Raw genomic sequence first — 27,926 nt, 5'->3', positions numbered from 1 at the left:
TGCTGGCTTAGATAGTAGCAGGACTTTTCAGCAAAGATGGTTGTTCTGCGCTTGTCTTCTCCTCCCAAATTAGTAGGGCATTCACTGCTCTGCAGGGATAAAGTGGCCAAAGAAAGCATGAGATTTGTCTCCAGCCAGATCTGGCTTCAAATCCCAACCTAATTCTTGGGCATGCAGCGACTTAAAAACCATCTCCTTTGGGGAAGGGATAAATTAGGAATTTGAGATTAATATATACACACTACTATATATAAAATGGGCTTCCCTGGTGTCTCAGTTGATAAAAAATGTGCCTGCAATGCAAGAGACCAGGTTTGATCCTGGGTTGGGAAGATCCTCTGGAGGAGGGCATGGCAACCCACTCCAGTATTCTTGCCTGGAGAATCCCCATGGACAGAGGAGCCTTGTAGGCTACAGTCCATGGGGTCGCAAAGCAAAGGACATAACTTTGAGACTTAACCACCACCGTATATAAAATAAACAACAAGGAACTACCATATACTACAGGGAACTCTACTCGATATTCTGTAATAAACTATATGGGAAAAGAATCTGAAAAAGGATATATATATATCACTTTGCTGTACAGCTAAAACTAACACAACATTGTAAATCGACTGTACTATACTCTAAAACAAAATGAGATAAAATGGCCCCAGCTTTCCCCATTTCTAAACTGAAGATATTATTTACCCCGCAAGGTTTCAGGATTTAATAAAACAGTGAACATAAATCAGCACACTGCCAAAGTATATCTGATGCCCAGTCACCGATCTCTGTATTCCTATTTTATTATTCCACCAATATTCATTAGTGTTTCTCAGAACTTTCTCGTTTATCATTCCTCCCCTCACCCTGTGGTTAGACTCTTGGCTCCTCCCTCCTCCACCCTGCCCTTCTTTATCTCACCAGTTGCCCCCGGGAGCCTGAGAGAAGCACCCGCTCAGACCCTGACCTGATCTCCATCACACCCAGGTGTGGAGCCTCCAGGCAGTTTGACCCCACCACCATGGGCTCTTTGCTCGGGGCAGGGGGCAGAGCCGCGCTGGGCCGCCTGGCCCTCCTCTGGGCCCTCGTGGTTCCAGGTGAGTCCCCGCGGCTTCCCCGGTGGGCCCAGCGGGATGCACCCGGAGGCTGCGGACTCAACCTGCCCTCATCTCATCCCTTGCAGGTATCCAGCAGGAGATCGGGGTGGCACAGTGGCCCGTGATGGTGGGGCACGCGGGTGGATCTATCACTATGCCCTGCAAGGTCAGTAGGTCTGTGGATTACGTCCACTGGTTCCGCCAGCTGGAGGGCCAGGTCCCTGAGAGGCTTCTCTATCTAGCCTTGGCCAAGCGGGATGTGCAGTGGGATTCGGTCCTGAGAGGTGATAAAGTCAACGCGGCCCGCGGCGGGGATGGCAAGAGCTGCACCATGTCCTTGATGAAGCTGGCGAAGAGCGACGAGGGACTGTACTACTGTGCTGCCTGGGGATCTGCACAGTAGTGCGCTCAGCCCCGGGATCTGCACAAAAAGCACAGAAACCCACAGCTCGCCCAGACCTGGCAACTGCCCCCGCCTCCGGGTCCCTAAGGTTGCCTTGGGGTGATCTCTCAGTATCCTGATGACTCCCCCCATTCTAGGGCTTCTGCAGATAAAATCTGATGTGAGCTGAAGCTGACCCAGGTAAGAAGCTGTGCAGGTGGCAGGGACTTTTCCAAAGATCGTCCAGTTCAACTTGTCTGGAGCATTTGGAGGAAAATCTGGGCTGCTCAATCCACCAGCTACTAAACATATCCAGCTATTGAACCCTTGAAATGTATTTAGAGTCCAAGCTGAGATGGGCTGTATGTCTACAACACAAGCTATATATTGAAGATAGTCACAGGGAAAAAAATGGAATATCTCCTTAATTATTTTTATATTGACTTACTGTTGAAATATTTTGGATATCTTGGACTAAGTAAAAACAGTCCTAACATTCATTTTAAGTGTCCTTTTTTTTTTTTTTTTAAATGCAGAAGCCAAAACATTTTCATCTATGGCTTGAATTGGTGACTCACATTTATTTCTAACGGATAGCTCTGGTATTGACTGAAAATATAAAAGTCTGACCATTTCCCTTGAAGGATGCACAGATATAATGTCACATAAATGATTTCAAGGGTGAAGGACTGTCTAGATCTGCCACAAAATGTTTGAAAGCTGAGCCTGGAAGTGTATGCCTGTTTCCAGTCTCTGAGTTGTTCACCCATTGTTACCATTTTGCGGGGGAAGAGACAGCAGTTAGAAGCCCAGGAAACAATATTGGCAATGTCTCAGTGTCCTCATCTACTGGCATGCCTGGCACTCATGAGTTTGAGTTGATAAAAATCCTCATGATGATGCCGTTAAACCTGGATGAGACATCAGGTTCTCTGCTTTACACTTCTCTATGCTTTTTTTTAAAAAAAAAATAATTTATTTTCATTGAAATATAGTTCACAATAGCCAAAACAGGCAAACAACCTAAACTTCCATCAACAAATGAATAAATAAAGAAGATGTGGTGCATATACACAATGGAATACTACTCAGTCATAAAAAAGAGTAAAATAATGCCATTTGCAGCAACATGAACAACTAGAGATTATCATACTAAGTGAAGTAAGTCAAAAATAGAAAGACAGACACCCTTTTATATCACATATATGAGGAATCTAAAATATGGCACAAATGAACATATCTATGAAACAGAAACAGACTCAGGGGCATAGAGAACAGACGTGTGACTGCCAAGGGGAAGGAGGGTGGGGGAGGGAAGGACTGGGAGCTTGGGATTAGCAGATGCAAACTATTATATATAGAATGCATTGGCAAAAAGGTCCTATTGTATAGCACAGGGAGCTATATTCAATATCCTGTTATACATGTCTCCTTGAATGTCACCACATACGGAATTTTGAGTGAATCTCTGGCCACTCTGCTCTCTTCCATAAAATAAGAAGGTTGAACAGCTAAAAGTTTATGCCTCTGATCTCTGCATTTATAGGAAAATCACACACATCACTTATCACTATATTCACTACCTTCTTATGAAAAGAAGAAGAAGAAAAAAAAAGCCTGTGTCACTGATTCTTCAACCCCAAAACAAGAAAGCCCCTGATGCTGTATGAGGGAGAGAAATAAAATCTTTTTGAAGTTTAGGCTGAATTTAGACCCTTTTCAAGTGGAAATTCAAAGTTTATGTACAGCTTAATAGCAATGATAAAAACAATTAATAAAAGGAGAATGTAAAAAATTCTGAATTGGTCCTGCAGATTCCTAAACTCATTGTCTACCTCCCTGAGCTCTGGTTTTGCAGTTAGAAATGTATAATTCATATATGCTTTCCTTCTGAAAGAGCCCAACCCCAACCCTTCACTGAAGGCCTCATTCAAAGCTAAGATCCCCCAGTATGTGTTAGAAGAGGTGGAGGTAAAGGGGACAGAACTCTAGTTCTGTTTCTCGTTTGTTTACTTCATCTTCCCCATCATCCTAATACAACTCTTTCCTGTTCTTGCAGTCACACCAATGCCTGACTCCACAGAGAGTGAATTTTTTGAACTGGTGACAATGTGGCCAACAAGAAGAACCAGCTCGTCACCCATGTCCTTACAGAGCTATTAATACATGGTCCACAGTCCCCAGGAAGAGACAGCCCAGTGCCTCTACTGTGAACCTCGACTATGGCCTGAACCCTATTCTCACCCCTCACTGACTCCAACTTTTCCCTTATGAGCTCTGTCACCTTGTGCAAGATCTTCACGCTTTTAGGCATCAGTTTTCTGAGGTCTAAAGCAGAATATAACTGTTCCAAAATCTCTGTGTTGGAATTATACCACTTAATGTCAGTTGCAACCTCCATGGTGATAGATTAGCTCTTTTCTGCATGAAAAAATCCTACTGAAACATATTTAGAAACCTAGAGTATATCTCTCTTGGGTGATCTCGTTTTCAGGGTAATCACTGCCAGGATGAAAGAAATGGTCCCAAGACTGTCACTTTGGGAAGCATTTCAGCTAGCCTGTCTCCCTCAAAGTGAGGGATGTAGGATGGCAAAGGCAAGGCTGTGTATTGATGATGCCCCAGGTCATGTTCACCGAGGGCAGTGTGATAGAGTAGAAGAGTAATAGATTTTTACTAATTTTTTAAAAACTTTATTGGTATATAGTTATTAATTTTTGAATCAAACTTTTCTGACATTAATTTTCCATGCCTCTTTGGCACAGGAAACATAGGACATTTACAGTCAGCTCCTTCCTTGCTCACGTTAGGTGTGAGATGGGTGGGGATCTCCCTGAAGGACAAAGATGGGTGTGGCTGCCCCACAGCCTTGACCATGAAGCTCCATCATAGAGTGTATACTGGGAGGCAAGGCTGAGATCTCTAGCACCCCATGACAGAGACTTCTTCTGTCAGGAGATACCAATGATATCATTCAAGTCAAGGATGTACCCCAGTCCACATTAGGTCCCCTCAGTGGTATCTCTGTGACCTGCCTCCTTCCAAAAAGAGAAGGAGTGGAGAGGAAGGAGATACAGGTCATTGATCCACTGAACTCCTGTGTTATATCTGGATTGTGCTATGCATCTTCCTTATAATGATATGAGACATATGTGTTCTTACTACATTTTCAGAGTTAGAACACAGTGTTAGACAGCAAATAAATCAAGCAGGTAATAGGCAAAATTAGAATTAAAATCACTTTGTTGTACACCTGAAACTGACAGAACATTGTTAATCAACTATATTCAAAAAGAACTTAAAAATTGTTTTAAAAAGAATGAAAAGCAGTATTGAATGATTCCATGTTCCCTTCTGTAGCACACTGTGGGCACTTGGTATTACCGAAATGCTTGCATTCCAGCTCTATCACTTTCTCCCTGATCATCCATCCTTATGTTACATCCCCATCTCTGTGGAGACTTGTTTCTTGGCTCAAAATACAATCATTTACATAAAAGGAGCTAATGAGTATAACTGTTTTTGAAAATATAGTCTAAACACTATATAAAAGAATTACAGCTTTATTTTAACATTTTTCTTTTGTACCAATAATATCTATCGTATAGATTTATCTCCATGGGGAAGGCACTATGCTTGATGCAGTAAGGGATTTAACAATGACAGAGTGGGTCTGGAGTGGACACGGGGATAGTCGGGGTCAGTCCTGTCTCTGTCCTGGCAAATGGACAGCTCATCTGTCCTCAGAGGAGCATTCAGCTGCTTCTGGCAATTTTCTTTTTCTCTTTATCCAATTGAGTGGTTTAAGATTACAGAACAGTCTGGAAGACGTTACTTCTTTCATCATAAGAGAACTGGCCTTAGCTCTCAAATTTTAGTTTAAATAAGGAATCTATAATTTCAAAGAAAATCGTATTCTACAAATTTCTTCTTTTCTCCTATGAAAGATAATAAGTCATCACAGAACTTGTGTTCGCATTTCTAATTATTGTGGTAAAGAATCATGTTGCCTGTCACTACTTATTACAGAAATGCAAATCAAAACAATGAAGATTCACCTCACACTGGTCAGAATGTATCATTAAAAAGTCTACAAATAACAAATGCTGGAGAGATGGTGAAGAAAATAAGCCCTTTTACACTGTTGATGGGAATGTAAATTGCTGCAGCCACTGTGGAGAACATTATGGAGGTTCCTTAAAAAACTAAAAATAGAGTTGCCATATGATCCAGCAATCTCACTCGTGGGCATATATCTGGACAAAACTATAATTCAAAAAGATATATGCACTCAAATTTCATAGCACCAATATTTACAATAGCCAAGACATGGAACCTACCTAATGTCCACTGACAGATGAATGGATAAAGAAGAGGTGGTATATATACACAATGGAATACTACTCAGCCCTAGGAAAGAATTAAATAACACCATTTGCAGTGACATGGATGGGCCTAGAGATGATATGCTAAATGAAGTCAGAGTAACACAAACACCGTGTGATGTCACTTATATGTGGAATCTAAAATATGACACAGATGAATTTATTTACAAAACAGAACCAGACTCACAGACATAGAAAACAAGCTTATAGCTACCAAAAGGGAGGGGTGGGAAAGGGAGAGATTAGGAGTTTGGGACTAACAGATACAAACTATTATATATAAAGTGTATAAACAACAAGGTCCTACTATATAGCATAGGGAACTATATTTAATATCCTGAAATAAACATATCGGAAAAGAATATGTATATACACACATAGATATGTATAATTGAATCACTTTGTTGTAAATGGTCTATTAAGTGACACTTCTCTGAATTTTTTTCTCTATCGTTTAAGATTTTAAAAAATCATTCTCCTTTCTCCAATAATTTGCAAAATATGTATTATTGGTTTTCATCTTAGAAACTAACAACATTGTAAGTCAACAATACTCTCCCTCCCCCTGAAACAGAGTCATGATACTTGGTGAATGGAGAACTTTGTCCACATTGCTCAAGTACACTTGAATTGGCAAATTTGTATTTTCAGTTACTGAAGAGTTTCCTCCTTTCAGAAATATATTCCCAAATCACTAACTGAGCAGCCCTGGTGTTTGTGAGAACGGAAGAGCTTTTTCTTTGATGTGAACTCCAAACAGCTTCAACACAGATGAACACCTGGAAATTAAAAAAATATATATTCTTAATTCTTTGAATACTCTTCCTGGAAATATGGGATAGCAAAACAGGTGGTTAACCTACTAGTGTTAAACTCTTCTTTCCCTGCTTTTATCCTTTTCATTTATCAGTATTGTCAATGATTAGTCCACCATGGAAAACAGATATTTGGGCCCATTGATCTGAGGGAAACTTATAAAATATCAGATGCAATAAAACCCATTATCGAGGACTTCCAAAAGAACTCAGGTCAAATTGCCAGCCCAAAGTTGTTAAACTGCTAGTCACCTCATGAAGGTAGGAGAAGGCTGAGATCATTGTAGGAGCCTGAACCAGTAGGACAGCTCAGGTTGGAAGAAGATGTTTGGAGAAGGAACTAAGCTCATAGTAGCTCCCTGTGGTAAGTAACTTTTTTTCTATTTCTACCTTAGTCATGAAAGACTGAGAGATGCTTTTCGGGAAAAAGCAAAAAACTTACAATCCCCCTTATCTGACTGCCACATACTTGGCCTCAGCATGCAAACAGCAATTTTGTAGCCAGTGGTCACTGTATATGGATGTACATGGAAACAAAACTACTTCCTGCTTGTAAGCCACTGAAATTCGTCTTTTAGACTATCCACACACACACAAACACCCACACACGCACAATAGGCTAGATATTAAAATATTTTAGAGACCATATCTGTTTCATTGTTTCATTTATGTTTCAATATACTTACACCATTACCATAATATGTCATTATGTCAGTAAAGTTGTTGGCAAAGTTTATGTCAGCGAAGTTTTTTTGTAAAGGAATTTACAAAAAAAATTTCTTTTCTTATAAATGGTTTATTAAGTGAGAAACATTTTTAAAATTTTCTATTCTCTATAGTTTTTCCCCAATAACCTGCAAAACCTGTATTACTGATTTTCACCTAAGACCTAACAGCAGTGCAAACAAAATTTCTTATAATAAATGACTATATAACATTTGCAAATCCCACTTCTTAATACTCTAGTTTCATAGAGGGAAGCTGAGAGCAGTCAGAATTTATGTCATGACAATTCTTGCCGCATTGCTTCCAAATGGACCAGTGTAATGGAATTTGTGAGCTCAAGCAATCTCAGCTCCAAAGTCCATGAAAAGAGGCTCCATGGTTGGACATCCTTACTTGCTTATTCTCTCAGTAAACATTTTTGGAGGACAGTTTCTGTGTGGATGCTGGAGACAGAAGTGTGAACAAGACAGAGACAGAACAAATCCCAACACTCAAACAGCTTATAGTCTTGTGGAAAACTTTCTAGATGCTGGCTTGATTGGGCCCATATTCTATGGCGTGTGGCTATGAGAGAAACAACAGATCTTGCATTGATGAGCTTGTTTCTTTCTCAAATGATGTAATAGTTATTGCTTATAAAATTCATATATATTATCTGTCCAAAGATTTTGATAAAATGACCCAAAAACCATCCCACTAAAGAGAATAATAATAATATCAGCTCCTATTTACTGAGGGATAGATATCATCACCTGATTTAGGTTATATCTGAAAGGTCTAGTGGTTTTCCCTACTTTCTTCAAGTACTTTCCCTACTTCTTTAAGTCTGAATTTGGTAATAAGGAGTTCATGATCTGAGCCACAGTCAGTTCCAGGTCTTGTTTTTGCTAACTGTATAGAGCTTCTCCATCTTTGGCTGCAAAGAATATAATCAATCTGATTTCGGTGTTGACCATCTGGTGATGTCCATGTGTCAAGTCTTCCCTTGTGTTGTTGGAAGAGGGTGTTTGCTATGACCAGTGTGTTCTCTTGGGAAAACTCTAGTAGCCTTTGCCCTGCTTCATTCTGTGTTCCAAGGCCAAATTTGCCTGTTACCCCAAGTGTTTCTTGACTTCCTACTTTTGTATTCCAGTCCCCTATAATGAAAAGGACATCTTTTTTGGGGTGTTAGTTCTAAAAGGTCTTGTAGGTCTTCATAGAACCGTTCAACTTCAGCTTCTTCAGCATTACTGGTTGGGACATAGGCTTGGATTACTGTGATATTGAATGGTTTGCCTTGGAAACGAACAGAGATCATTCTGTAGTTTTTGAGACTGCATCCAAGTACTGCATTTTGGACTCTTTTGCTGACCATGATGGCTACTCCATTTCTTCTAAGGGATTCCTGCCCACAGTAGTAGATAAATGGTCATCTAAGTTAAATTCACCCATTCCAGTCCATTTTAGTTCACTGATTACCTAGAATGTCAACGTTCACTCTTGCCATCTCCTGTTTGACCACTTCCAATTTGCCTTGATTCATGGACCTAACATTCCAGGTTCCTATGCAATATTGCTCTTTACAGCATCGGACCTTGCTCCTATCACCAGTCACATCCACAACTGGGTATTGGTTTTGCTTTGGCTCCATCCCTTCATTCTTTCTGGAGTTATTTCTCCACTGATCTCCAGCAGCATATTGGACACCTACTGACCTGGGGAATTCCTCATTCAGTATCCTATCATTTTGTCTTTTCATACTGCTCATGCGGTTCTCAAGGCAAGAATACTGAAACGGTTTGCCATTCCCATCTCCAGTGGACCACATTCTGTCAGACCTCTCCACCATGACCTGCCCGTCTTGGGTGGCCCCACACGGCATGACTTAGTTTCATTGAGTTAGACAAGGCTGTGGTCCGTGTGATCAGATTGACTAGTTTTCTGTGTTTATGATTTCAGTGTGTCTGCCCTCTGATGCCATCTGGCAATACCAACCATCTTACTTGGGTTTCTCTTACCTTGGTCGTGGGGTATCTCTTCACAAGTGCGCCAGCAAAGTGCAGCCGCTGCTCCTTACCTTGGATGACGGGTATCTTCTCAGGGCCGCCCCTCCTGACCTTGAACGTGGAGTAGCTCCTCTTGGCCCTACTACGCCGGTGCAGCCGCCGATACTTTGACAGCGGCTTACTCTAGATCTGACAGGTAGAGTGCCTGATGAACTATTGGATGGAGGTTCGTGACATTGTACAGGAGACAGGGATCAAGACCATCCCCATGGAAGAGAAATGCAAAAAAGCAAAACGGCTGTCTGAGGAGGCCTTACAAATAGCTGTGAAAAGAAGAGAAGCGAAAAACAAAGGAGAAAAGGAAAGATATAAGCATATGAATGCAGAGTTCCAAAGAATAGCTAGGAGAGAAAAGAAAGCCTTCAGAGATCGATGCAAAGAAATAGAGGAAAACAACAGAACAGGAAAGACTAGAGATCTCTTCAAGAAAATTAGAGATACCAAGGGAATATTACATGCAAAGATGGGCTCGATAAAGGACAGAAATGGCATGGACCTAACAGAAGCAGAAGATATTAAGAAGAGGTGGCAAGAATACACAGAAGACCTGTACAAAAAATATCTTCACGACCAAGATAATCACGATGGTGTGATCACTCACCTAGAGCCAGACATCTTGGATGTGAAGCCAAGTGGGCATTAGAAAGCATCACTACGAACAAAGCTAGTGGAGGTGATGGAATTCCTGTTGAGCTATTTCAAATCCTGAAAGATGATGCTGTGAAAGTGCTGCACTCAATATGCCAGCAAATTTGGAAAACTCAGCAGTGGCCACAGGACTGGAAAAGGTCAGTGTTCATTCCAATCCCAAAGAAAGGCAATGCCAAAGAATGCTCAAATACCACACAATTGCACTCATCTCACGTGCTAGTAAAGTCATGCTCAAAATTCTCCAAGCCAGGCTTCAGCAATACATGAACTGTGAACTTCCAGATGTTCAAGCAGGTTTTAGAAAAGGCAGAGGCGCCAGAGATCAAATTGCCAACATCCGCTGGATCATGGAGAAAGCAAGAGAGTTCCAGAAAAACATCTATTGCTGCTTCATTGACTATGCCAAAGCCTTTGACTGTGTGGATCACAATAAACTGTGGAAAATTCTGAAAGAGATGGGAATCCCAGACCACCTGACCTGCCTCTTGAGAAACCTGTATGCAGGTCAGGAAGCAACAGTTAGAACTGGACATGGAACAACAGACTGGTTCCAGATAAGAAAAGGAGTACGTCAAGGTTGTATATTGCCACCCTGCTTATTTAACTTATATGCAGACTACATCATGAGGAATTCTGGGCTGGAAGAAGCACAAGCTGGAATCAAGATTGCTGGGAGAAATATCAATAACCTTAGATATACAGATGACACCACCCTTATGGCAGAAAGTGAAGAGGAACTCAAAAGCCTCTTGATAAAAGTGTTAAGAGGAGAGTGAAAAGGTTGGCTTGAAGCTCAACATTCAGAAAACGAAGATCATGGCATCTGGTCCCATCTCTTCATGGGAAATAGATGGAAAAACAGTGGAAACAGTGTCAGACTTTATTTTTGGGGGCTCCAAAATCACTGCAGATGCTGATTGCAGCCATGAAATTAAAAGACACTTACTCCTTGGAAGGAAAGTTATGACCAACCTAGACAGCATATTAAAAAGCAGAGACATTACTTTGCCAACCAAGGTCTGTCTAGTCAAGGCTATGGCTTTTCCCTTGGTCATGTATGGATGTGAGAGTTGGACTGTGAAGAAATCTGAGCACCGAAGAATGGATGTTTTGAACTGTGGTGTTGGAGAAGTACTTGAGAGTCCCTTGGACTGCAAGGAGATCCAACCAGTCCATTCTAAAGGAGATCAGTCCTGGGTGTTCATTGGAAGGACTGATGCTAAAGCTGAAACTCCAATACTTTGGCCACCTCATGCGAAGAGTTGACTCATTGGAAAAGACTCTGATGCTGGGAGGGATTGGGTGCAGGAGGAGAAGGGTATAACAGAGAATGAGATGGCTGGATGGCATCACAGACTTGATGGACATGAGTTTGAGTGAACTCCGGGAGCTGATGATAGACAGGGAGGCCTGGCGTGCTGTGATTCATGGGGTCCCAAACAGTCGGACAGGATTGAGCGACTGAACTGAACTGCACTGAGACATCATGATAAGTAGTTTCAGTGCCTTATCTTTTTCTGAAAAGGAATTCTTCCCACTCCACAGATAAGAATACTGAGATTTAGAGAAGTTTGGACACTTGCCTAAAGTCACATAACAAGTTACTGTGGCAAATATTTGGATTCAGTAGAGACTTGTTTATTCTAAAGGATAGAGTCTTGGCCATTACACAAGGTGAGAAAAATAAAGTCTAATTTTTTATATTCTGAACATTTCCTCCTCTGTAGCTTGGTCTTTTAAATGGATTATTTAATTGACTTCTTAATTTGTTATAGGTTATAATTTGTATTATTACTCATGTGTGAAAACAGTGCTTCTGTTTATTTAAATTGTGTGTTTCCAAATTTTATTTGTGAAGACCTAAGATAGAAAATGCCATGCACAGGAAGGGCATGAAATAAGAAGATCAAAGGCACTTGGGGAAGCAGGAGGAAAAACAACTTCTAGGAGAAAGCACAGGTTAAGATTTTAATGCTCAAGGGTAGGAAGGTATGTGTCTGCTCTAGCTCAATTTAAAAAGTGAGTATAAAAAAGAAAAAAATGAGTGGTGGAATACATACTTTTTATTAGCTGATAAAATAAGCACACCAAATTTTCTAATATGATGTGTTTTTACAACATAAAATTAGAAAAGGACTTTAATATATGAAGTTAAGAGAAAAGTGAAATAAAGATGGGATATAGTCTTCAACATCCACTTTATGAAATGGAAGAAATGGTCTTTAATCAAACCCATTTATACTACCAGTTCACCAATGCTACGGATACCATAACATTTAATGTCATTCACAGGTGGTGGGCCTCAGCAGATAGGGTCAGGCAGGTAAGATTTTCACAATCCAACATGACAATAATAGGATTTGAGAACCAGGCATCCTACCATTTCTCTTATCTTCCTGCTTTGAATGCCAAGAGTTGCAAGCTGAATTCTATACACGAGCTGGAGAGTAGTCATACTGAGGCTGAAATCTCTACTAAAAGCTTGGAAAAATATTAATTGTGCTGTTGATTGGGCAGGAGGAGGAAGCCATTTGTTTTGGACAACACAAGTGAAGTCATTCCATATACTGACTATACATATTAGGCTTTAGTCAATGTTCCCTTTGAGTTGCTTAACCCTGGAAATACAGCGGGTAAGACTAGAGAAACAGTTGCCTTTACGTTGTGTGTATGAAAATCACGTGTCCTATGACAATGGCTTTGAGAATTCCTGACTTGTGGAGCGTAGTAGAAGACAAACAAAGGAACCACTCTTCACAGTTAATTGCCACAGACTCAGTTGCAACCCCAAAACACTGAATTCCCATCAGTAAGGGCAAGCCCTGGTCCCGTGATATTAAAATATTATGTTGGAGCACACAATCAGCTAATAATAAGGAATCACTAATAATAATGATAATAATTATTATTATGGTCTTTCTTTTCCATAGCATTTTTAATAAAATCACTTTTTCAGATCTTGCTTCATATTGGTCTAACTTCAGCATTGAAAAACATGTCGAACTGATTCATGCTAACACTATGTTTTCAAATAAACAAACACGGAAAGCTTTAATTTACCTGGTTAGCTCAGCCATGGAACCTGTCATGAGCAAAGTCAATTGGGACCAGAAACTTGGTCTCTTGTATCTCAGGCTGTCATGATTCCACTGGGATTTAAAGAACTCAGAGAAGCTAAGTTAGTCTAAAGTTTTTGCCACAGGTTGAATCACTGTGGAATTTAAACAACATGATCTTTGGTGAAGGAACAAAAGTTTTCGTCCTAGGTAAGTACTTGAAGGAGGGCATTTTTTTTTCAAGGTAGTGGAGGGAAGGCAAGAAACAAATTGGAATAATAGTTTAAAATGTTTGGGAAAATGGGAATGCGCATGGGGATTATATGTAGGAGTTTAGGAAAGATATGGAAACAAATCCTTAGAGCATACCAAAGACAACTGTGTGCAAATATAGTAGGATTTGGTTTTGTGAACATGTGGACTTATATAAAGGGTTCCTGTATAACGTATGTGATCATCATGAAAGTGTTTGGTTCAAGGCCAAAGTTGGTTATTATAGGTAAGTTTTGTAAGCTGACACATTTCCTTTCCTGATGGCAAAGTGGTGTTTTCAAAGAACTTGGCTTTGGAGTCACTCTAATCAGGATGTCTGGGTATACCACTTTCTGTTTATGAGCACTTGGTCAGTTATTCTTTGGCCTCAGTTTCTGAATCCACAAAATGGGAGAGCCATGTGTATCCAGCAGGTAGCATATGAGAATTCAATGAAAGCCTGTCAGTAGTGTCCCTGACACACTGTAACACATTGTCGGTGCTGGATAGGTGTATCCGCACTCTATTCAATGCAAATGGAAAACTGCACCCAGGAAGGACAGTTGTTTGCAGCCAAAAATATTGACAGAAGAGAAATGCTTCAGAGCAGGCAGCTGTACTTCTAACTCCTCAAAAGAAGTTTTCTTACTGTCCACTCACACACAAAATATCGAATTGGAAGGTATTTGTCTCTCTTTAACAGACTGCTTTCTATTTGTCAAGAAAAATGAAGTTAAAATGTATTTGTTTTTATATTTGTTGTTCTTCTATGTGTTTTACATCCGAATTCTTTCACTTAATTGATATCATCTCTAACACAAACATTTATTGGCCCTTAGCCAATAAACTTGGGCTTCATGATCATATTTATTAGAAAAAATTTAATTCATAAATTAAATGATCATGATGTGAAGTCAATTAAATACAGATACAAAGGTCATAATGTAATTTGCTTATTTAAATGTGAAATAGTTCTAATTATTTAATTTATAAAATATAAGGAAAAATAGAGTACTCTTAAACAATAAAAACAAAGTATATAATGGGAGAAATATATGGTATCTATTATAATCAATAAAATACTATTTACACCATGAGTGAGGTGTATAAAATTAAACACATTAGGACCTAATTGTATTTAGAACATAAGTTTTAAAATGACCTGTTTGCTTACTTCTTTAGTAGAAAACTCAGGAATTTTGCTACAGAGGAAAAATTTCTCAAGAATTTTTTTCTTTTTCTTTTCAAATAAGAAGTTTAATTTTTCTGTTCTTAAGAAACTGACCTCAGAATGATTAAACCAACTCTAAACTAGCTCAAAAAGAATATGAGTAAAGTATTTGTGTTTCATGTGGAAATAAATTGGAAAGAGTTTTAACATTTATAATTTCAACCATTACTTTAACCATAAATATATAATCAAGAAACATTCCAGCATTTAAGTGGGATCATTTATAAACTATGTTTTGTTATATATGTTGACATCATGTCTATAAGAAATTCAGGAAGCATACATTTAATTTTTAATTATATGTATACTTTATTTAGCAGATGAAAACAGAGTAAACCATGGAGCTCTAAAGAAGTTCAGCAAACTTATAGGGTAGATTGAACACTGAGGGAGACACAGAGTCAAAATACTATGCATTCTTAATCATGCTTAAACTTGAAATGAAATTTCAAAAGAAAATGTGCCTTGGTAAATATTCTCTAAAGTGAAGCAAAATTCTGATAAATGCATTACTTGATAAAGTTTATATAAAGCATGTCAGAAAATTATACATTTTTTAATAGAAGTTTTGGAAATATTGCTATTTTGTTTCCAAATTCAAGGCACTGTAAACAGTCAACTCCTCCACTCAAAAATCTGAAAGTTTTCAGATCTGAAGTTCGGATGTTATATGAAATTAGAAACCCACCAGAAGAATCCCATCACTTCAGAAATGGGCAGGTGATCTACATTTGAAGCTGTAAGTTCAACATCACAGATTGTCAAACACGCAGGAACACTAATTCCCATTATAAAAAATGACTGTATAATGTTTAAAAATACAATAAATTTCCTACTGACATTTATTTATATGAGAAGTAAGATAAATATGGTTCAATCCAGAGCAGTTAAATGAAGTTCCAGAGTTGCAAAACATGAGGATGAGTTATGTGGCCAAAGAGAGCACAAGTTACAAAACAGGATAGGAAGGGAAAGTAATGGAGAGAAGGGAACTTTCCTACACCGTTGGTGGGAATGCAAATTGGTGCAGTGACTACGCACAGCAGAAGGGAGGTTCCTTAAGAGAGTAAAAATAGAGCTACCATATGATCCTGCAATCCCACTCCTGGGCATATTCCCAGAGAAAAACATGGTCTGAAAACATACAAGCACCTCTGTGTTCATACCAGCACTATTCACAATATCCAAGACCTGAAAGTAACCTAAGTGTCCAATGACAGAAGAATGGAGAAAGAAGATATGGGGTGTGTGTGTGTGTGTGTGTATATATATATATTTACTGGAATATTACTTAGCCATTAGAAAGGATGAAACCATGCCATTTGCAGCAACATGGATGGACCTAGAGAGTGTCGTACCGAATAAAGTAATTCAGACAGAGAAAGAGATTAATATCATATGATATCTCTTATATGTAGAATCGAAAAAGAAATGATACAATTGAAATCATTTACAAAACAGAAACCGACTCACAGACTTAGAAAGCAAACTTGTGGTTACAGAGGGGAAGGGTGGAGGGAGGGACAGTTAGGGACTTTGAGACTGACATATACACACTGCTATATTTAAAATGGACAACCAACAAGGACCTACTGTATATAGCACAGGGAAGGGAACTTTGCTCAATAGTCTGTAACAATCTAATTGGGAAAAGAATTTGAAAAAGAAGAGATACATGTATATGTATAACTGAATCACTTTGTTGTACATTTGAAACTAACACAGCATTGTTCATCAGCTATTCTCAAATATAAAATAAAATGTTTGAAAAAAGAAAAAAGTCAAAGATTCTCACCTCTAGAGGAACTATCAGAGTTACCTGGACTTCTCCCCCATTCTCATTACCACCACACTCCCAAATGCTTCATTTTTTATTTTTTTTTATTTTATTTTTTTTTTCTAAAAAAGAATTTTATTAAAAAAGCACAAATGCAAAGAAATGAACAGAGGAAAATTTATTTTATTTTTTTAATTTTTGTCCTTGTTGCATCTTCTTTGCTGTAACATGGGCTTTTCTCTAGTTTCAGAGAGTGGGGTTACTCTTCATTGCAGTGTGGGCTTCTCATTGTGGTGGCTTCTCTTGTTTGAAGCTTGGGCTCTAGGGCACGGGGCTTCAGAGTTGCAGCACAAGGGCTCAGCAGTCATGTCTTCAGGGCTCTAGAGCACAGGCTCAATAGCTGTGGTGCAGGTGCTTAGTTGCTCGAGGCATGTGGGATCTTCCGGCTCAGGGATCGAATGTGTGTCTCCTACATTGGCAGGAGGATTCTTTACCACTGAGCCATTAGGGAAGCCCATCCATCCACTTTTAAACAGACTCCACTATGATAGAACAAAAGAGATGTTAAAAAATAAATGTGTTCATGAATTTTGGAAGGAGATAAAACTCATACCCCATTTTACCATGTGGAAAAAGAACAAAGGCCAACGTGTGATCCAGGTTCTGACTTTGGGCAAGTTACATAACCTCTTGAACATCTCTGCCTATTGAAAATAAGAAGGATAGTAAGTCACTTACAATCTACTGTGAATGGAATCCATGGTGAGCACTAGTTCAGTGACAAGTTTTCTTCCTTTTATTACATGCTAGTTTGTTCCATGGTTCTCCGTGTTTCTCTAATAACTATTTTAAATTCTTTTCTATCTCCCTCCGCAGATAAAAAACTTCCTCCCGATACTTTCCCCAAACCCACAATTTTTCTTCCTTCAATTAATGAAATCAACCATCAACAGGCTGCAACATATCTTTGTCTCCTGGAAAACTTCTTCCCTGATGTTATTAAGGTTTCTTGGAAAGAAAAGAATGGCAACAGAATTCTGCCATCCCAGCAAGGAAATACCATGAAGACCAATGACACATACATGAAGTTCAGCTGGCTGACAGTGACAGAAAACTCCATGAAGAAAGAGCACATGTGTATCGTCAAACATGAGAAAAATGCAAGAGGAAAAGATCAACAGATTCTTTTTCCTGCAGTGAATGAAGGTATGTGAATATAAATATAACGTCCCTTGGGCTTCCCTAGTGGCTCAGTGGTAAAGAATCCACCTGTCAAGGCAGGAGACATGGGTTTGAGCCTTGGGTTGGCAAGATCCCCTGGATTAGGAAACACAAAGCCACTCTAGTATTTTTGCCTTGGAAATTCCAGACAGAGGAGCATGGGTCAGAAAAGAAGAGTCAGACACAACTTAGCAATTAAACAACAATAACCTCCCAAAATACAGTTTTTCAAAGACAATACCCCAACTTTTCTGTCAAGTCAAATAAACACGTCTTTCTAAGAGGTCGTTATGTTTAATGGTAGCATAAATGTCCTGAAATTTACACTAGAATTAAAATAGTACAGTCATGGGAACATTAAAACAAAAAAGAAAAAATATTTTTAAGTTTTCTCAGCCACAGTTTCATCTTTCAAAATGTTACAGTCACAATGATGATTTTAGGGTCTTTGTATGGATTAAACGAAATAAAATATATGAAAGCATCTAGCAACTTAGTGCACAACAAATGTGCAAAAAGAAATTCCACTTTGGATTGTCTTGGTTGATCAGGAAATAAGAACATTTATATATCTTTCAGGAATGCTCTACTCACCAAGCAAAGTCATTCTCACTTTAATCCTGCTTTTACTCAAAGTATAAGTCAGAAACAGTGGGTTATTAAATGACAAAACGATGTTCTTATGAGGAAACCAGATTGGAGTTCAACAAAAAGTGTTGAGTTGGCTAAAAAGTTTATTTGGGTTTTTCATAAGATGTTATGGGAAAAAAATTAAAAGAACTTTTTGACCAACCGAAGAGAATAATTTACTGCGGCAGTTTTATTATGGTCTTAGTTAAAATTTGTACTTTATTTACTACCTTGAAGTTAAAATTTGTAATGAAAGATCAGGTGAGACTAAAGTATGCAAACTTATTCCCACTGTACATAATGAATGGTATTTCTTGCTATTAGAAAAGGTCTTTCAAGATACTTTTATTGCAGCCCTAGCACATGCTAGATCTGGAGGGATGTGTGATGGACACACTCAGGTGACTTACTGTCCTAGGAGGATGCACTGCAGTCAAGAGAATGTACGCTTTTCTGAATGACTCAGGGTCACTCGTGATCCAGGCGTGACATCCCAAAGCTGCCCCTGTGAGCAGATGCTGGGCGTGTCCACGCGGTGGGGGCAAAGTGCTGGGTGTATCTTGACCTTGACGGTGGTCCTCTAACTCACTGGACTCGGGACTTAACGTTCTAAGCAATTCACCTAATAGACCAAAAGCCACAGAGTGCCTACCAGAGGAATCATTTTGTGCTTCTCTCTGTGGTTAGGAAGCCTTTTTAAGCAGTGGGAACCAAGCACATAAAATGTGCACAGACATTTGCTGTGCACCAGTCTGAACTTCTGAAGTAAGTCTTTATCTTCTCTGATTCTTAGTTTGTCCAGTGATCAAATCAAGCTTAAAAATTTGCCTTGGCTTTGTCCTGGGACTGCAATGAAGAGCAAATGAAATAAAGTCAGCAAAAAAAAGTGCATTCCAAAACATAAATGGGTGTATTTATTCATGCAGCTACTGTATTATTTATATTCTTTCCTTAAACTAATCAAAACTAAGATTACAGAAACTGCCCTAAATTTCCATTTCTACTCATTCTACTCTAAGAAATACATAATAAACAAATTTGCTACGTGCAGTTTAATATAATCATGGCTCTAACTGTCCTATTAGGTTTTAATTTTTCTGTGATTAAGGAAAAATAAAAAGGGTAGTAAGTTTCATGGTGATAATTACTATAAAGGAGACAAGTTCCCTTTTATCATGTGTGATACTTGGCACTTAATTTCTGAAATAAATGTTTCCCATGGATTTCATGGCCATGTAACTAAAGAGGGCATTTCTGTAAATGTCATTCTTTAGTAAATTTCTAATGTTATTTTTGGGAAGTTTCTTGTTTTTTGATAAAAGTTAAGAATATTATATGGGCTTCCTTGGTGGTTCAGATGGTAAAGAATCTCCCTGCAATGCAGGAGAATTGAATTCTATTCCTGGGTTGGGAAGATACTTTGGAGAAGAGAATGACAACCCACTCCAATATTCTTGCCTGGAGAATCCCATGGACAGAGGAGCCTGGTGGGCTACAGTCTATAGGGATGCAAAAAGTCGGACACGACTGAGAGAATAACACTTGCACTTTCAAGAATAGTATGTTGTTGTTCAGTTTCTCAGTTGTGTCTGACTCTGCATGCTAGGCTTCCCTGTCCATCACCATCTCCCGGAGCTTGCTCAAACTCATGTCTATTGAGTTGGTGATGCCATCCAACCATCTCATCCTCTTGTCCCCTTCTCGTCCTGCCTGCTATCTATCCCAGCATCAGGGTCTTTTCCAATGACACAGCTCTTCACATCAGGTGGCCAAAGTATTGGAGCTTCAGCTTTGGCATCAGTTCAGTTCAGTTCAGTTCAGTCGCTCAGTCGTGTCCGACTCTTTGCGACCCCATGAATCACAGCACGCCAGGCCTCCCTGTCCATCACCAACTCCCAGAGTTCACTCAAACTCATGTCCATAGAGTCGGTGATGCCATCCAAAGAATGTTCAGGGTTGATTTCCTTTAGGATTGACTGGTTTGATCTCCTTGCAGTCCAATGGACTCTCATGAGTCTTCTCCAACACCAGTTTGAAAACATCAATTCTTTGGTGCTCAGCCTTCTTTATAGTTCAACTCTCATATCCATACATGACTACAGGAAAAAACTAGGTTTGACTAGATGGACCTTCGTTGGCAAAGTAATATCTCTGCTTTTTAATACACTATCTAGTTTTGTCATAGCTTTTCTTCCAAGGAGTAAGCGTCTTTTAATTTCATGGCTGTAGTCACCATCCACAGTGATTTTGGAGCCCAAGAAAATGAAGTCTTTCACCGTTTCCATTGTTTCCCCATCTATATACCATGAAGTGATGGGACCAGATACATGATCTTTTTTTAATTTTGAGTTTTAAGCCAGCTTTTTCACTCTCCTCTTCTAACTTCATCAAGAGGTTCTTTAGTTCCTCTTCACTTTCTGCCATTAGGGTGGTGTCATCTGCATATCTGAGGTTATTGATATTTCTCCTGACAGTCTTGATTTCAGCTTGTGCTTCATCTAATCTGCCATTTCACATGATATACTCTGCCTCTAAGTTAAATAAGCAGGGTAACAAGATACAGCCTTGACGTACTCCTTTCCCAATTTGGAACCAATCTGTTGTTTCATATGCAGTTCTAACTGTTGCTTCTTGATCTGTATACAGGTTTCTCAGGAAGCAGGTAAGGTGGCCTGCTATTCCCATCTCTTTAAGAATTTCCCACAGTTTGTTGTGATCCACACAAAGGCTTTAGCATAGAAGTAGATGTTTTTCTGAAATTCTCTAGCTTTTTCTATGATCCAACATATGTTGGCAATTTGATCTCTGGCTCCTATGCCTTTTCTAAATCCAGTTTGAACATCCGGAATTTCTTGGTTCATGTGCTGTTGAAGCCTAGCTTGGAGGATTTTGAGCAAGACGCTGCTAACATGTGAAATTATTGCAATCGTGTGGTAGTTTGAACATTCTTTGGCATTGCCCTTCTTTGGGACTGGAGTGAAAACTGATGGTTTCCAGTCCTGTGTCCACTGCTGAGTTTTACAAATTTTCTGACATATTGAGTGTAGCACTTTAACAGCATCATCTTTTAGGATTTGAAATGGCTCAGCTGGAATTCTATCACATCCACTTGGAAGCACAAATCATGAAGTGATTTTTGAAGAGATAGAAAACTAATCAGGTCCAAGCTTTTGACCAATCTTGACGAGAATGTGGTCTTAATATACACTGCGGTTTATGTTGAAATTTTTTTATTTTTTCACCTCAATCAATTCATAGTGATAAGAGGTTTGTTCATCTTTAATGAATATAGGCACTTCAAGCAAAAGAAATAAAGTTAAAAAAATTTTTTTTGGTTGTCCTGGTTCTTCGTTACTATGTGCAGGCTTTCTCTGGTTGCAGTCAGTGGGAACTACTCTTCTTTGAGGTGCTTGGATTTCTCATTGCAATGACTTCTCGTGCTGTGGAGCATGGGCTAAGTACTTGTGGGGCATGGGCTTAGTTGCCTTGTGGCATGTGGAATCTTTCAGACCAGAGATTGAAACCATGTCCCTTGGATTGGCAGATGAATTCCCACCCACTGTACCATCAAGGAAGTCCCAGAGAGTGAGTTTTAAGTCACATTAAGGCTATGGTTTTTGACGTGGTCATGTATGGATGTGAGAGTTGGACTGTGAAGAAAGCTGATCGCTGAAGAATTGATGCTTTTGAACTGTGGTGCTGGAGAAGACTCTTGAGAGTCCCTTGGACTGCAAGGAGATCCAACCAGTCCATTCTAAAGGAGATCAATCCTGGGTGTTCATTGAAAGGACTGATGCTAAAGCTGAAACTCCAATACTTTGGCCACCTCATGCGACGAGTTGACTCACTGGAAAAGACTCTGATGCCAGGAAAGGTTGGGGGCGGGTGGAGAAGGGGACGACAGAGAATGAGATGGCTGGATGGCATCACTGACCCTGTGGACATGAGTTTGAGTGAACTCCGGGAGTTGGTGATGGACAGGGAGGCCTGGTGTGCTGTGATTCATGGGGTCGCGGAGAGTCGGACACGACTGAGCGACTGAACTGAACTGAACTGACTGAAGGTCAGTTCTTGAAGATGATTATATTAATATTTTCACTTTTGGCATTTACTGCAAAGCCTTTACACCTCAAATTCATTTTTTATAGTGAAAACTGATCTCAATGAGGGCATAAATGGCATACCAGAACCAAATCCATATGGATAAGAACATACCCAGAAGAAAAGGAATAAACCAAACAACCACTGTGACTCTGTTTTCCTGGATCCATTTTCTTTTTAAAAATATTTATCTTTGTATGTTCACCTTTTAACATTGTAGATAAGTACAACTCTTACTTCAAGTTTTATCGAGTCAGAAAACTATAAATGCAATTTGGTTGATTTGTTCTGTATCTGGAATTTTCTATCCCTGGAATTGCACTGAAAAGTTGACCTCCTATAATAAACGAGGTCACTGAGAAGAATAATTAAGATATCTGGAAAAGAAGATGTTTTCAGTGTCTACAGTAGTAGAATTCTGTTGTTCATTGGTTACTTTCTCTCTGTTTCTGTGGTTTATTTTACAAAGTACTTTCCACAGGCCCTGTCTCATTTAATCTCTCACAATGCCCCTTTGAATGCTGGCTCTGCCATCACTGGTTCCACTGATACAACTCTCTGCCACTTTCCCTCTGATCCTTATTTCTTCTTTTGTAACAAGGAATCCTCCAAAATACACCTCACTCCAGTGTCGCTGGAAGATTAAAGAAGGTAACACATGTGAAAGAGTTAAGCTAGTTATAGTTGCTCACTAGCTATTAGCCTTATTATTATTGTTTTCATTATCCCCACAAACACCGCAAATGTAGAAATCATGTGCATGAGTCAGGGATACTGGGACCATGTGTGATTTGGAAAGGTGTGACTGCTTTCCTTTGCTTAGAAGGGAAATTTACCTGAGCAAAGACTCCCTTGAATGTGGGATTCTGTTGTGGATTCTAGGATTGGATGTGTCCATCTTGGGAACATCCTTTCATGTCAGCAGTGGACGCTGAAGATGTAGAGCAGCCACTTTTTCTGTTTGCTTTTCTGCAAATATTTCTTGAAATTGTATTTTGGACAGAAATTGTCATGTGTAGAAAACAAATATATGAATTAGATCTACTGAATTACATAGTATCAGATGAACTCTTTCTGGATTTGGAGAGCTCATATTTTAATCTGTATATATATATATATACAGATTATGCATGTATATAATCATGCATAATCATAGACATATATATGCTACACATACACGTATAAACACACATGCACACTGTCAAATAATGAACATGAATAACTGACGATACTTTCTCTCACTTATTGCAGTTTTCACCCCAGTTGTCACTACTACTGAGCCTCCAAGTGATTGTTTGAAAGATGAAAGTGGTAAGTTTTTGTGTATGTTTCCCTTTATGTTGGGCTTCCCTGGTGGCTCAGTGGTAAAGAATCTGCCTGCAATGCAGGAGCCACAGGAGATATGGGTTCGAGCCCTGGGTCAGGAAGATCCCCTGGAGGAGGACATGGCAATTATATTGTTCCTGGAGAATCCCATGGATAGAAAAGCCTGGAGGGCTACAGTCCATAGGGTCTCAAAGAGTCAGATATGACTGAAGCATCTTAGCAGGCTTGCATGCACCTTTATGTTAAGCTTTAGTATTCTTTTCCCTTCTGATTAATTTACTTCTTTTGAACTTCTCTGGTTTAAAGTAGAAAAGAACAAATATCTGGAATGGTGATGCTAAAAATTTTCAGAGTTTAAGAAACGACTTGTCTATCAGCAGATTTTATATATATACACATATATACACACACTGTCATAATGGGCATGACAATTGATTAATATTTGCTCTCATTTCTTCTAGAAGTCACTGATACTGATTTTACGAAAGCTTGTGCAAGAGATGAAAGTGATAAGCTTTTGTATATATTCGCCTTCATGTCATCTTATAGCATTTTCTTTTCCTCCTGGTGAAATTACCTTTTGAACTTTTCTGGTTTGTGGTAGGAAAGACCAATTATTTCTGAAACTTTAAGATTCATACATTTGATTAGTATCTCTCCTGTCTCTACTGGCAGATTTTATATATATATATATATATATAATGTGTGTGTGTGTATTGTGTACATATATACATACACACAAACATACATATACATGTATATCATGTATCAAATAGTAAGTATGAACAATTAACTACTATTTTCTCTTCTAGAAGTCACTAATTCTACAAAAGCATGTCTGAAAGATGAAAACAGTAAGTTTTGTCTGTATTTGCCTTTATGTCATGTTATAGCACTTTCTCCCTCTAGATAATTTAAACTTTGGACTTGGTTTAAGGTAGAAAGTCAGAAAGTCTGGATATTGCAAAATAGACTGTTATACAGTCTATAAGGAAATCTTAAGTAAGTCTATTATATAGACTGTTATATATTATATAGACTGTTACACAGCCTATATATTTTAAGTTACACATATTTTAAGTAAATACAACATTCTGTAAGAGTCATCTTAACACAATAAATACTGGTTTTGGTGTGAGATGACTCTCAATTAGAGGATGCAGTGATAGGCTCTGAATTATTCAATAATGGGTTTCACTCAATTGTGTAGCTTTTGATTAAAGTGACTATGCAAAAATGATACCAAGATGCTTTTATGTACGTTGAGTCTTTGGTTATTGCTAGTGGCTAATAACATAAACTGATGCTTATAGAGAGTTTCATATTCTTACAGAAGGCCTTATACTATGTCTCTCATGTATTTTAAGTATGATTTTCATAAAGCTCTTAAGAGGGTATATATTCACTTCAGTTCAGTTCAGTCACTCCGTCATGTCTGACTCTTTGCAACCCCATGAACCGCAGCACGCCAGGCCTCCCTGTCCATCACCAACTCCCGGAGTTCACCCAAACTCATGTCCATTGAGTCAGTGATGCCATCCAACCATCTCATCCTCTGTCGTCCCCATTTCCTCCTGCCCTCAATCTTTCCCAGCATCAGGGGCTTTTCCAATGAGTCAGCTCTTCGCATCAGGTGGCCAAAGTACTGGAGTTTCAGCTTCAGCATCAGTCCTTCCAATGAACACCCAGGACTGATCTCCTTTAGAATGGACTGGTTGGATCTCCCTGTAGTCCAAGGGACTCTCAAGAGCCTTCTCCAACACCACACTTCAAAAGCATCGATTCTTCAGCACTCAGCTTTCTTTATAGTCCAACTCTCCCATCCATTCATGACCACTGGAAAAACCATATTAATTTCCCCCATTTTACAGATGAGGGCAATGAGCTAAAATTAATTAAGTCCCTTGTACCAAGTCTCACAGCTAGATCTGGAATTTCAACCTAGGACATTTGAATCCCTCCTCTAAGACATTGATATAGAGTAAGAAATCCAAAAACCAAGGCCTTGACACAATAGACATCTGGCTGGGGGTGTAAGTGCCTGGGCTTCCCACTATCACAGACTAGAGTTCTTTGGTTATTAGTTGAATTAACGTGGGTGTATTACTACACTGCTAAACAGCAGGATCCTCACCTGCCAATAGGGAACAATTACACCTAACTCAGTAATTGAAGGGGAGTGCTTCCCTGGTGGCTCAGACAATAAAGAGTCTGCTTGCAATGTGGGAGACCCAGGTTTAATCCCGGGGTTGGGAAGATCCCCTGGAGGAGGGCATGGCAACCCACTCCAGTATTCTTGCCTGGGAATTCCATGGACAGAGGAGCCTGGTGGGCTATAGTCCATGGGGTTGCAGAGTCAGATATGACTGAGCAACTAACACTTTCACTTTCAGTTATTACAGAGATAAAGTCACCTATGTGGAATGTCTCCATAGGCTATCCATTTAGCTGGCACAGGATCAGTACTAGTTGGTGGCATGAGCGCCTAAACTTTCTTAGAATCAGGCTAACCACTTTCTTCCATTTTGGGCAATGTTCACGTTACTACACGCTGCCCACCCACTGTAGATGCCACCAAAGCTCACAGATCATAACTTTATCGTAATCTCACCGATGCACAAGGGGTAATCCATCAGATCCTTCCAAACCAGTGATTCAGCTTGATATTTGTGCTAAATAAATATCAAAAGTCTGGGGTATGCACTGAATGTGGAGATGCAGAACTACATGATAGCTAAGAATGTGCTCATTAGAATCATGTTACTGGGATTGAAATGTGGTTGCTGGTACTTTCTAAATGTGTGACATCAGGCAAATTACTCCTCTCTGTCCAGTTTATTTGTAAAATGGGGGTTGAAAACAATGATCTCATAGGTTATCATAAAAATTAAATAAGATTAAAAATTTTCATGCAAAGCTCTCAGAAAAGTGTTTAGCATTTGGTTAGCTGTTAATGAATATTACTCATTATTTTTCAGACTTATGGCAAGGGTAAAGAAAATGCTGAAAGCAATTTATCACAAATGATTTTCCCTACTGGACTCCATTAAAAATATAACCTTACATTTTATATTTTGGAAGGTTCTACTGAATTTAGCTGAGGTTGTTGACTTGAACTGTGAGCTGAATTCTGAGCCGTCCCGGTGGTGCTGGTTGTGATGATAAATGTTTACCTTGGGGTTTGGTGTTACAGGGGTATCAGGCCAATGTAGTATTCTTGCCTGGAGAATCCCCATGGACAAAGGAGCCTGGTGGGCTACAGTCCATGGGGTTGCAAAGAGTCGGACACGATTGAGTGACTAAGCACATACAGAGTGTTAGGAGATGTGTCCTATCCTTTTGAAAGAATGGGTAATAATCATACGACTTCTCCTAGATACCGTGCAGCTGCAGTTCACGTACAACTCTGCTTACTACACCTACCTCGTCCTCCTCCTCAAGAGTGCCATCTACTTTGTCATCACCTCCTTCTGTGTGTTTAGGAGAACAGGTGTCTGCTGTGACAGGAAGAGCTCGTGACAGAGGGGACAACAAGAGGTCAATTTTCCTTCTTCATCTATTGTCCCCAAAATTCTCTACTGAAGACCTAGCCAGGCTTGCTTTCTGGGTTTGGGTTATTTCAGATGTTGGGTATAATTTTCTATCATTGTGTAAGGGTTTTTCAAACCACTGGGCAGATAGTCTTCCGCTGTAAAACAAGGAATTCTGCCATTACTCAAAGGCACGGCCCAGGGCTAGTCCCGGAGAGCCTCTCCCACTACTGTCCCCACAACCCCCAAGTCCTCATGCCCCCCTGAGCACACACAGTGGGCAGTTCCCTGTTTCTTCCTTGAGTACCTCCACTGAGACCATGGCCCTGATCTTCCCTGTCACACACCCTGGAGATGCTGGCTTTGCTACTTGAATCCTGTACTTTCATTTTCACAAGAAGCACAATAAATTTTAAAAAAGAAATCATAAGTCCTTTTTTGCCTGTGTACTTTAATTTCGTGAAATCTAATCAAGGTGAGGAACAGTATGACAATCACTTCTCGGCCTTTTGGCTAAGATCGAGAAACAGCATGACAACAGTGATATCGAATTCACTTCTGCTTATAATAATGGCCAACACCACATTTCTATGTCTTTCCCTGAGACGGTGGTCGTGGTGCTCTCTTTGGGGCACTGGCTCCAAGGGGACCCACAGCCAAAAGAAGGTGCCCGGGTTCCTTCTCTTTCAAAGTCACCAGATTCAGACGCATTG

General features: G+C 39.5%; 1 gene segment (V, D, J or C); it reads left to right on the top strand.

Moving 5' to 3' along the window:
* The first annotated feature begins 905 nt into the window (after nucleotides 1-905).
* LOC129549997 (T cell receptor gamma constant 2-like) lies at nucleotides 906-27,643 on the top strand. The segment is given in 8 exon segments: nucleotides 906-1,085; nucleotides 1,172-1,475; nucleotides 13,303-13,355; nucleotides 17,282-17,611; nucleotides 23,609-23,668; nucleotides 24,145-24,193; nucleotides 24,497-24,537; nucleotides 27,060-27,643. Coding segments are annotated over 8 exon segments (1,056 nt in total).
* The last annotated feature ends 283 nt before the right edge of the window (nucleotides 27,644-27,926 follow it).

This window comes from Moschus berezovskii, chromosome 3 (genome assembly GCF_049115385.1).
Source record: "Moschus berezovskii isolate FMDL1 chromosome 3, NW_MosBer_1.0, whole genome shotgun sequence".
In the NCBI taxonomy this organism is placed as follows: domain Eukaryota; kingdom Metazoa; phylum Chordata; class Mammalia; order Artiodactyla; family Moschidae; genus Moschus; species Moschus berezovskii.
Note: the sequence above shows the minus strand (reverse complement) of the source record. Positions and strands in the feature narration are given on the sequence as shown.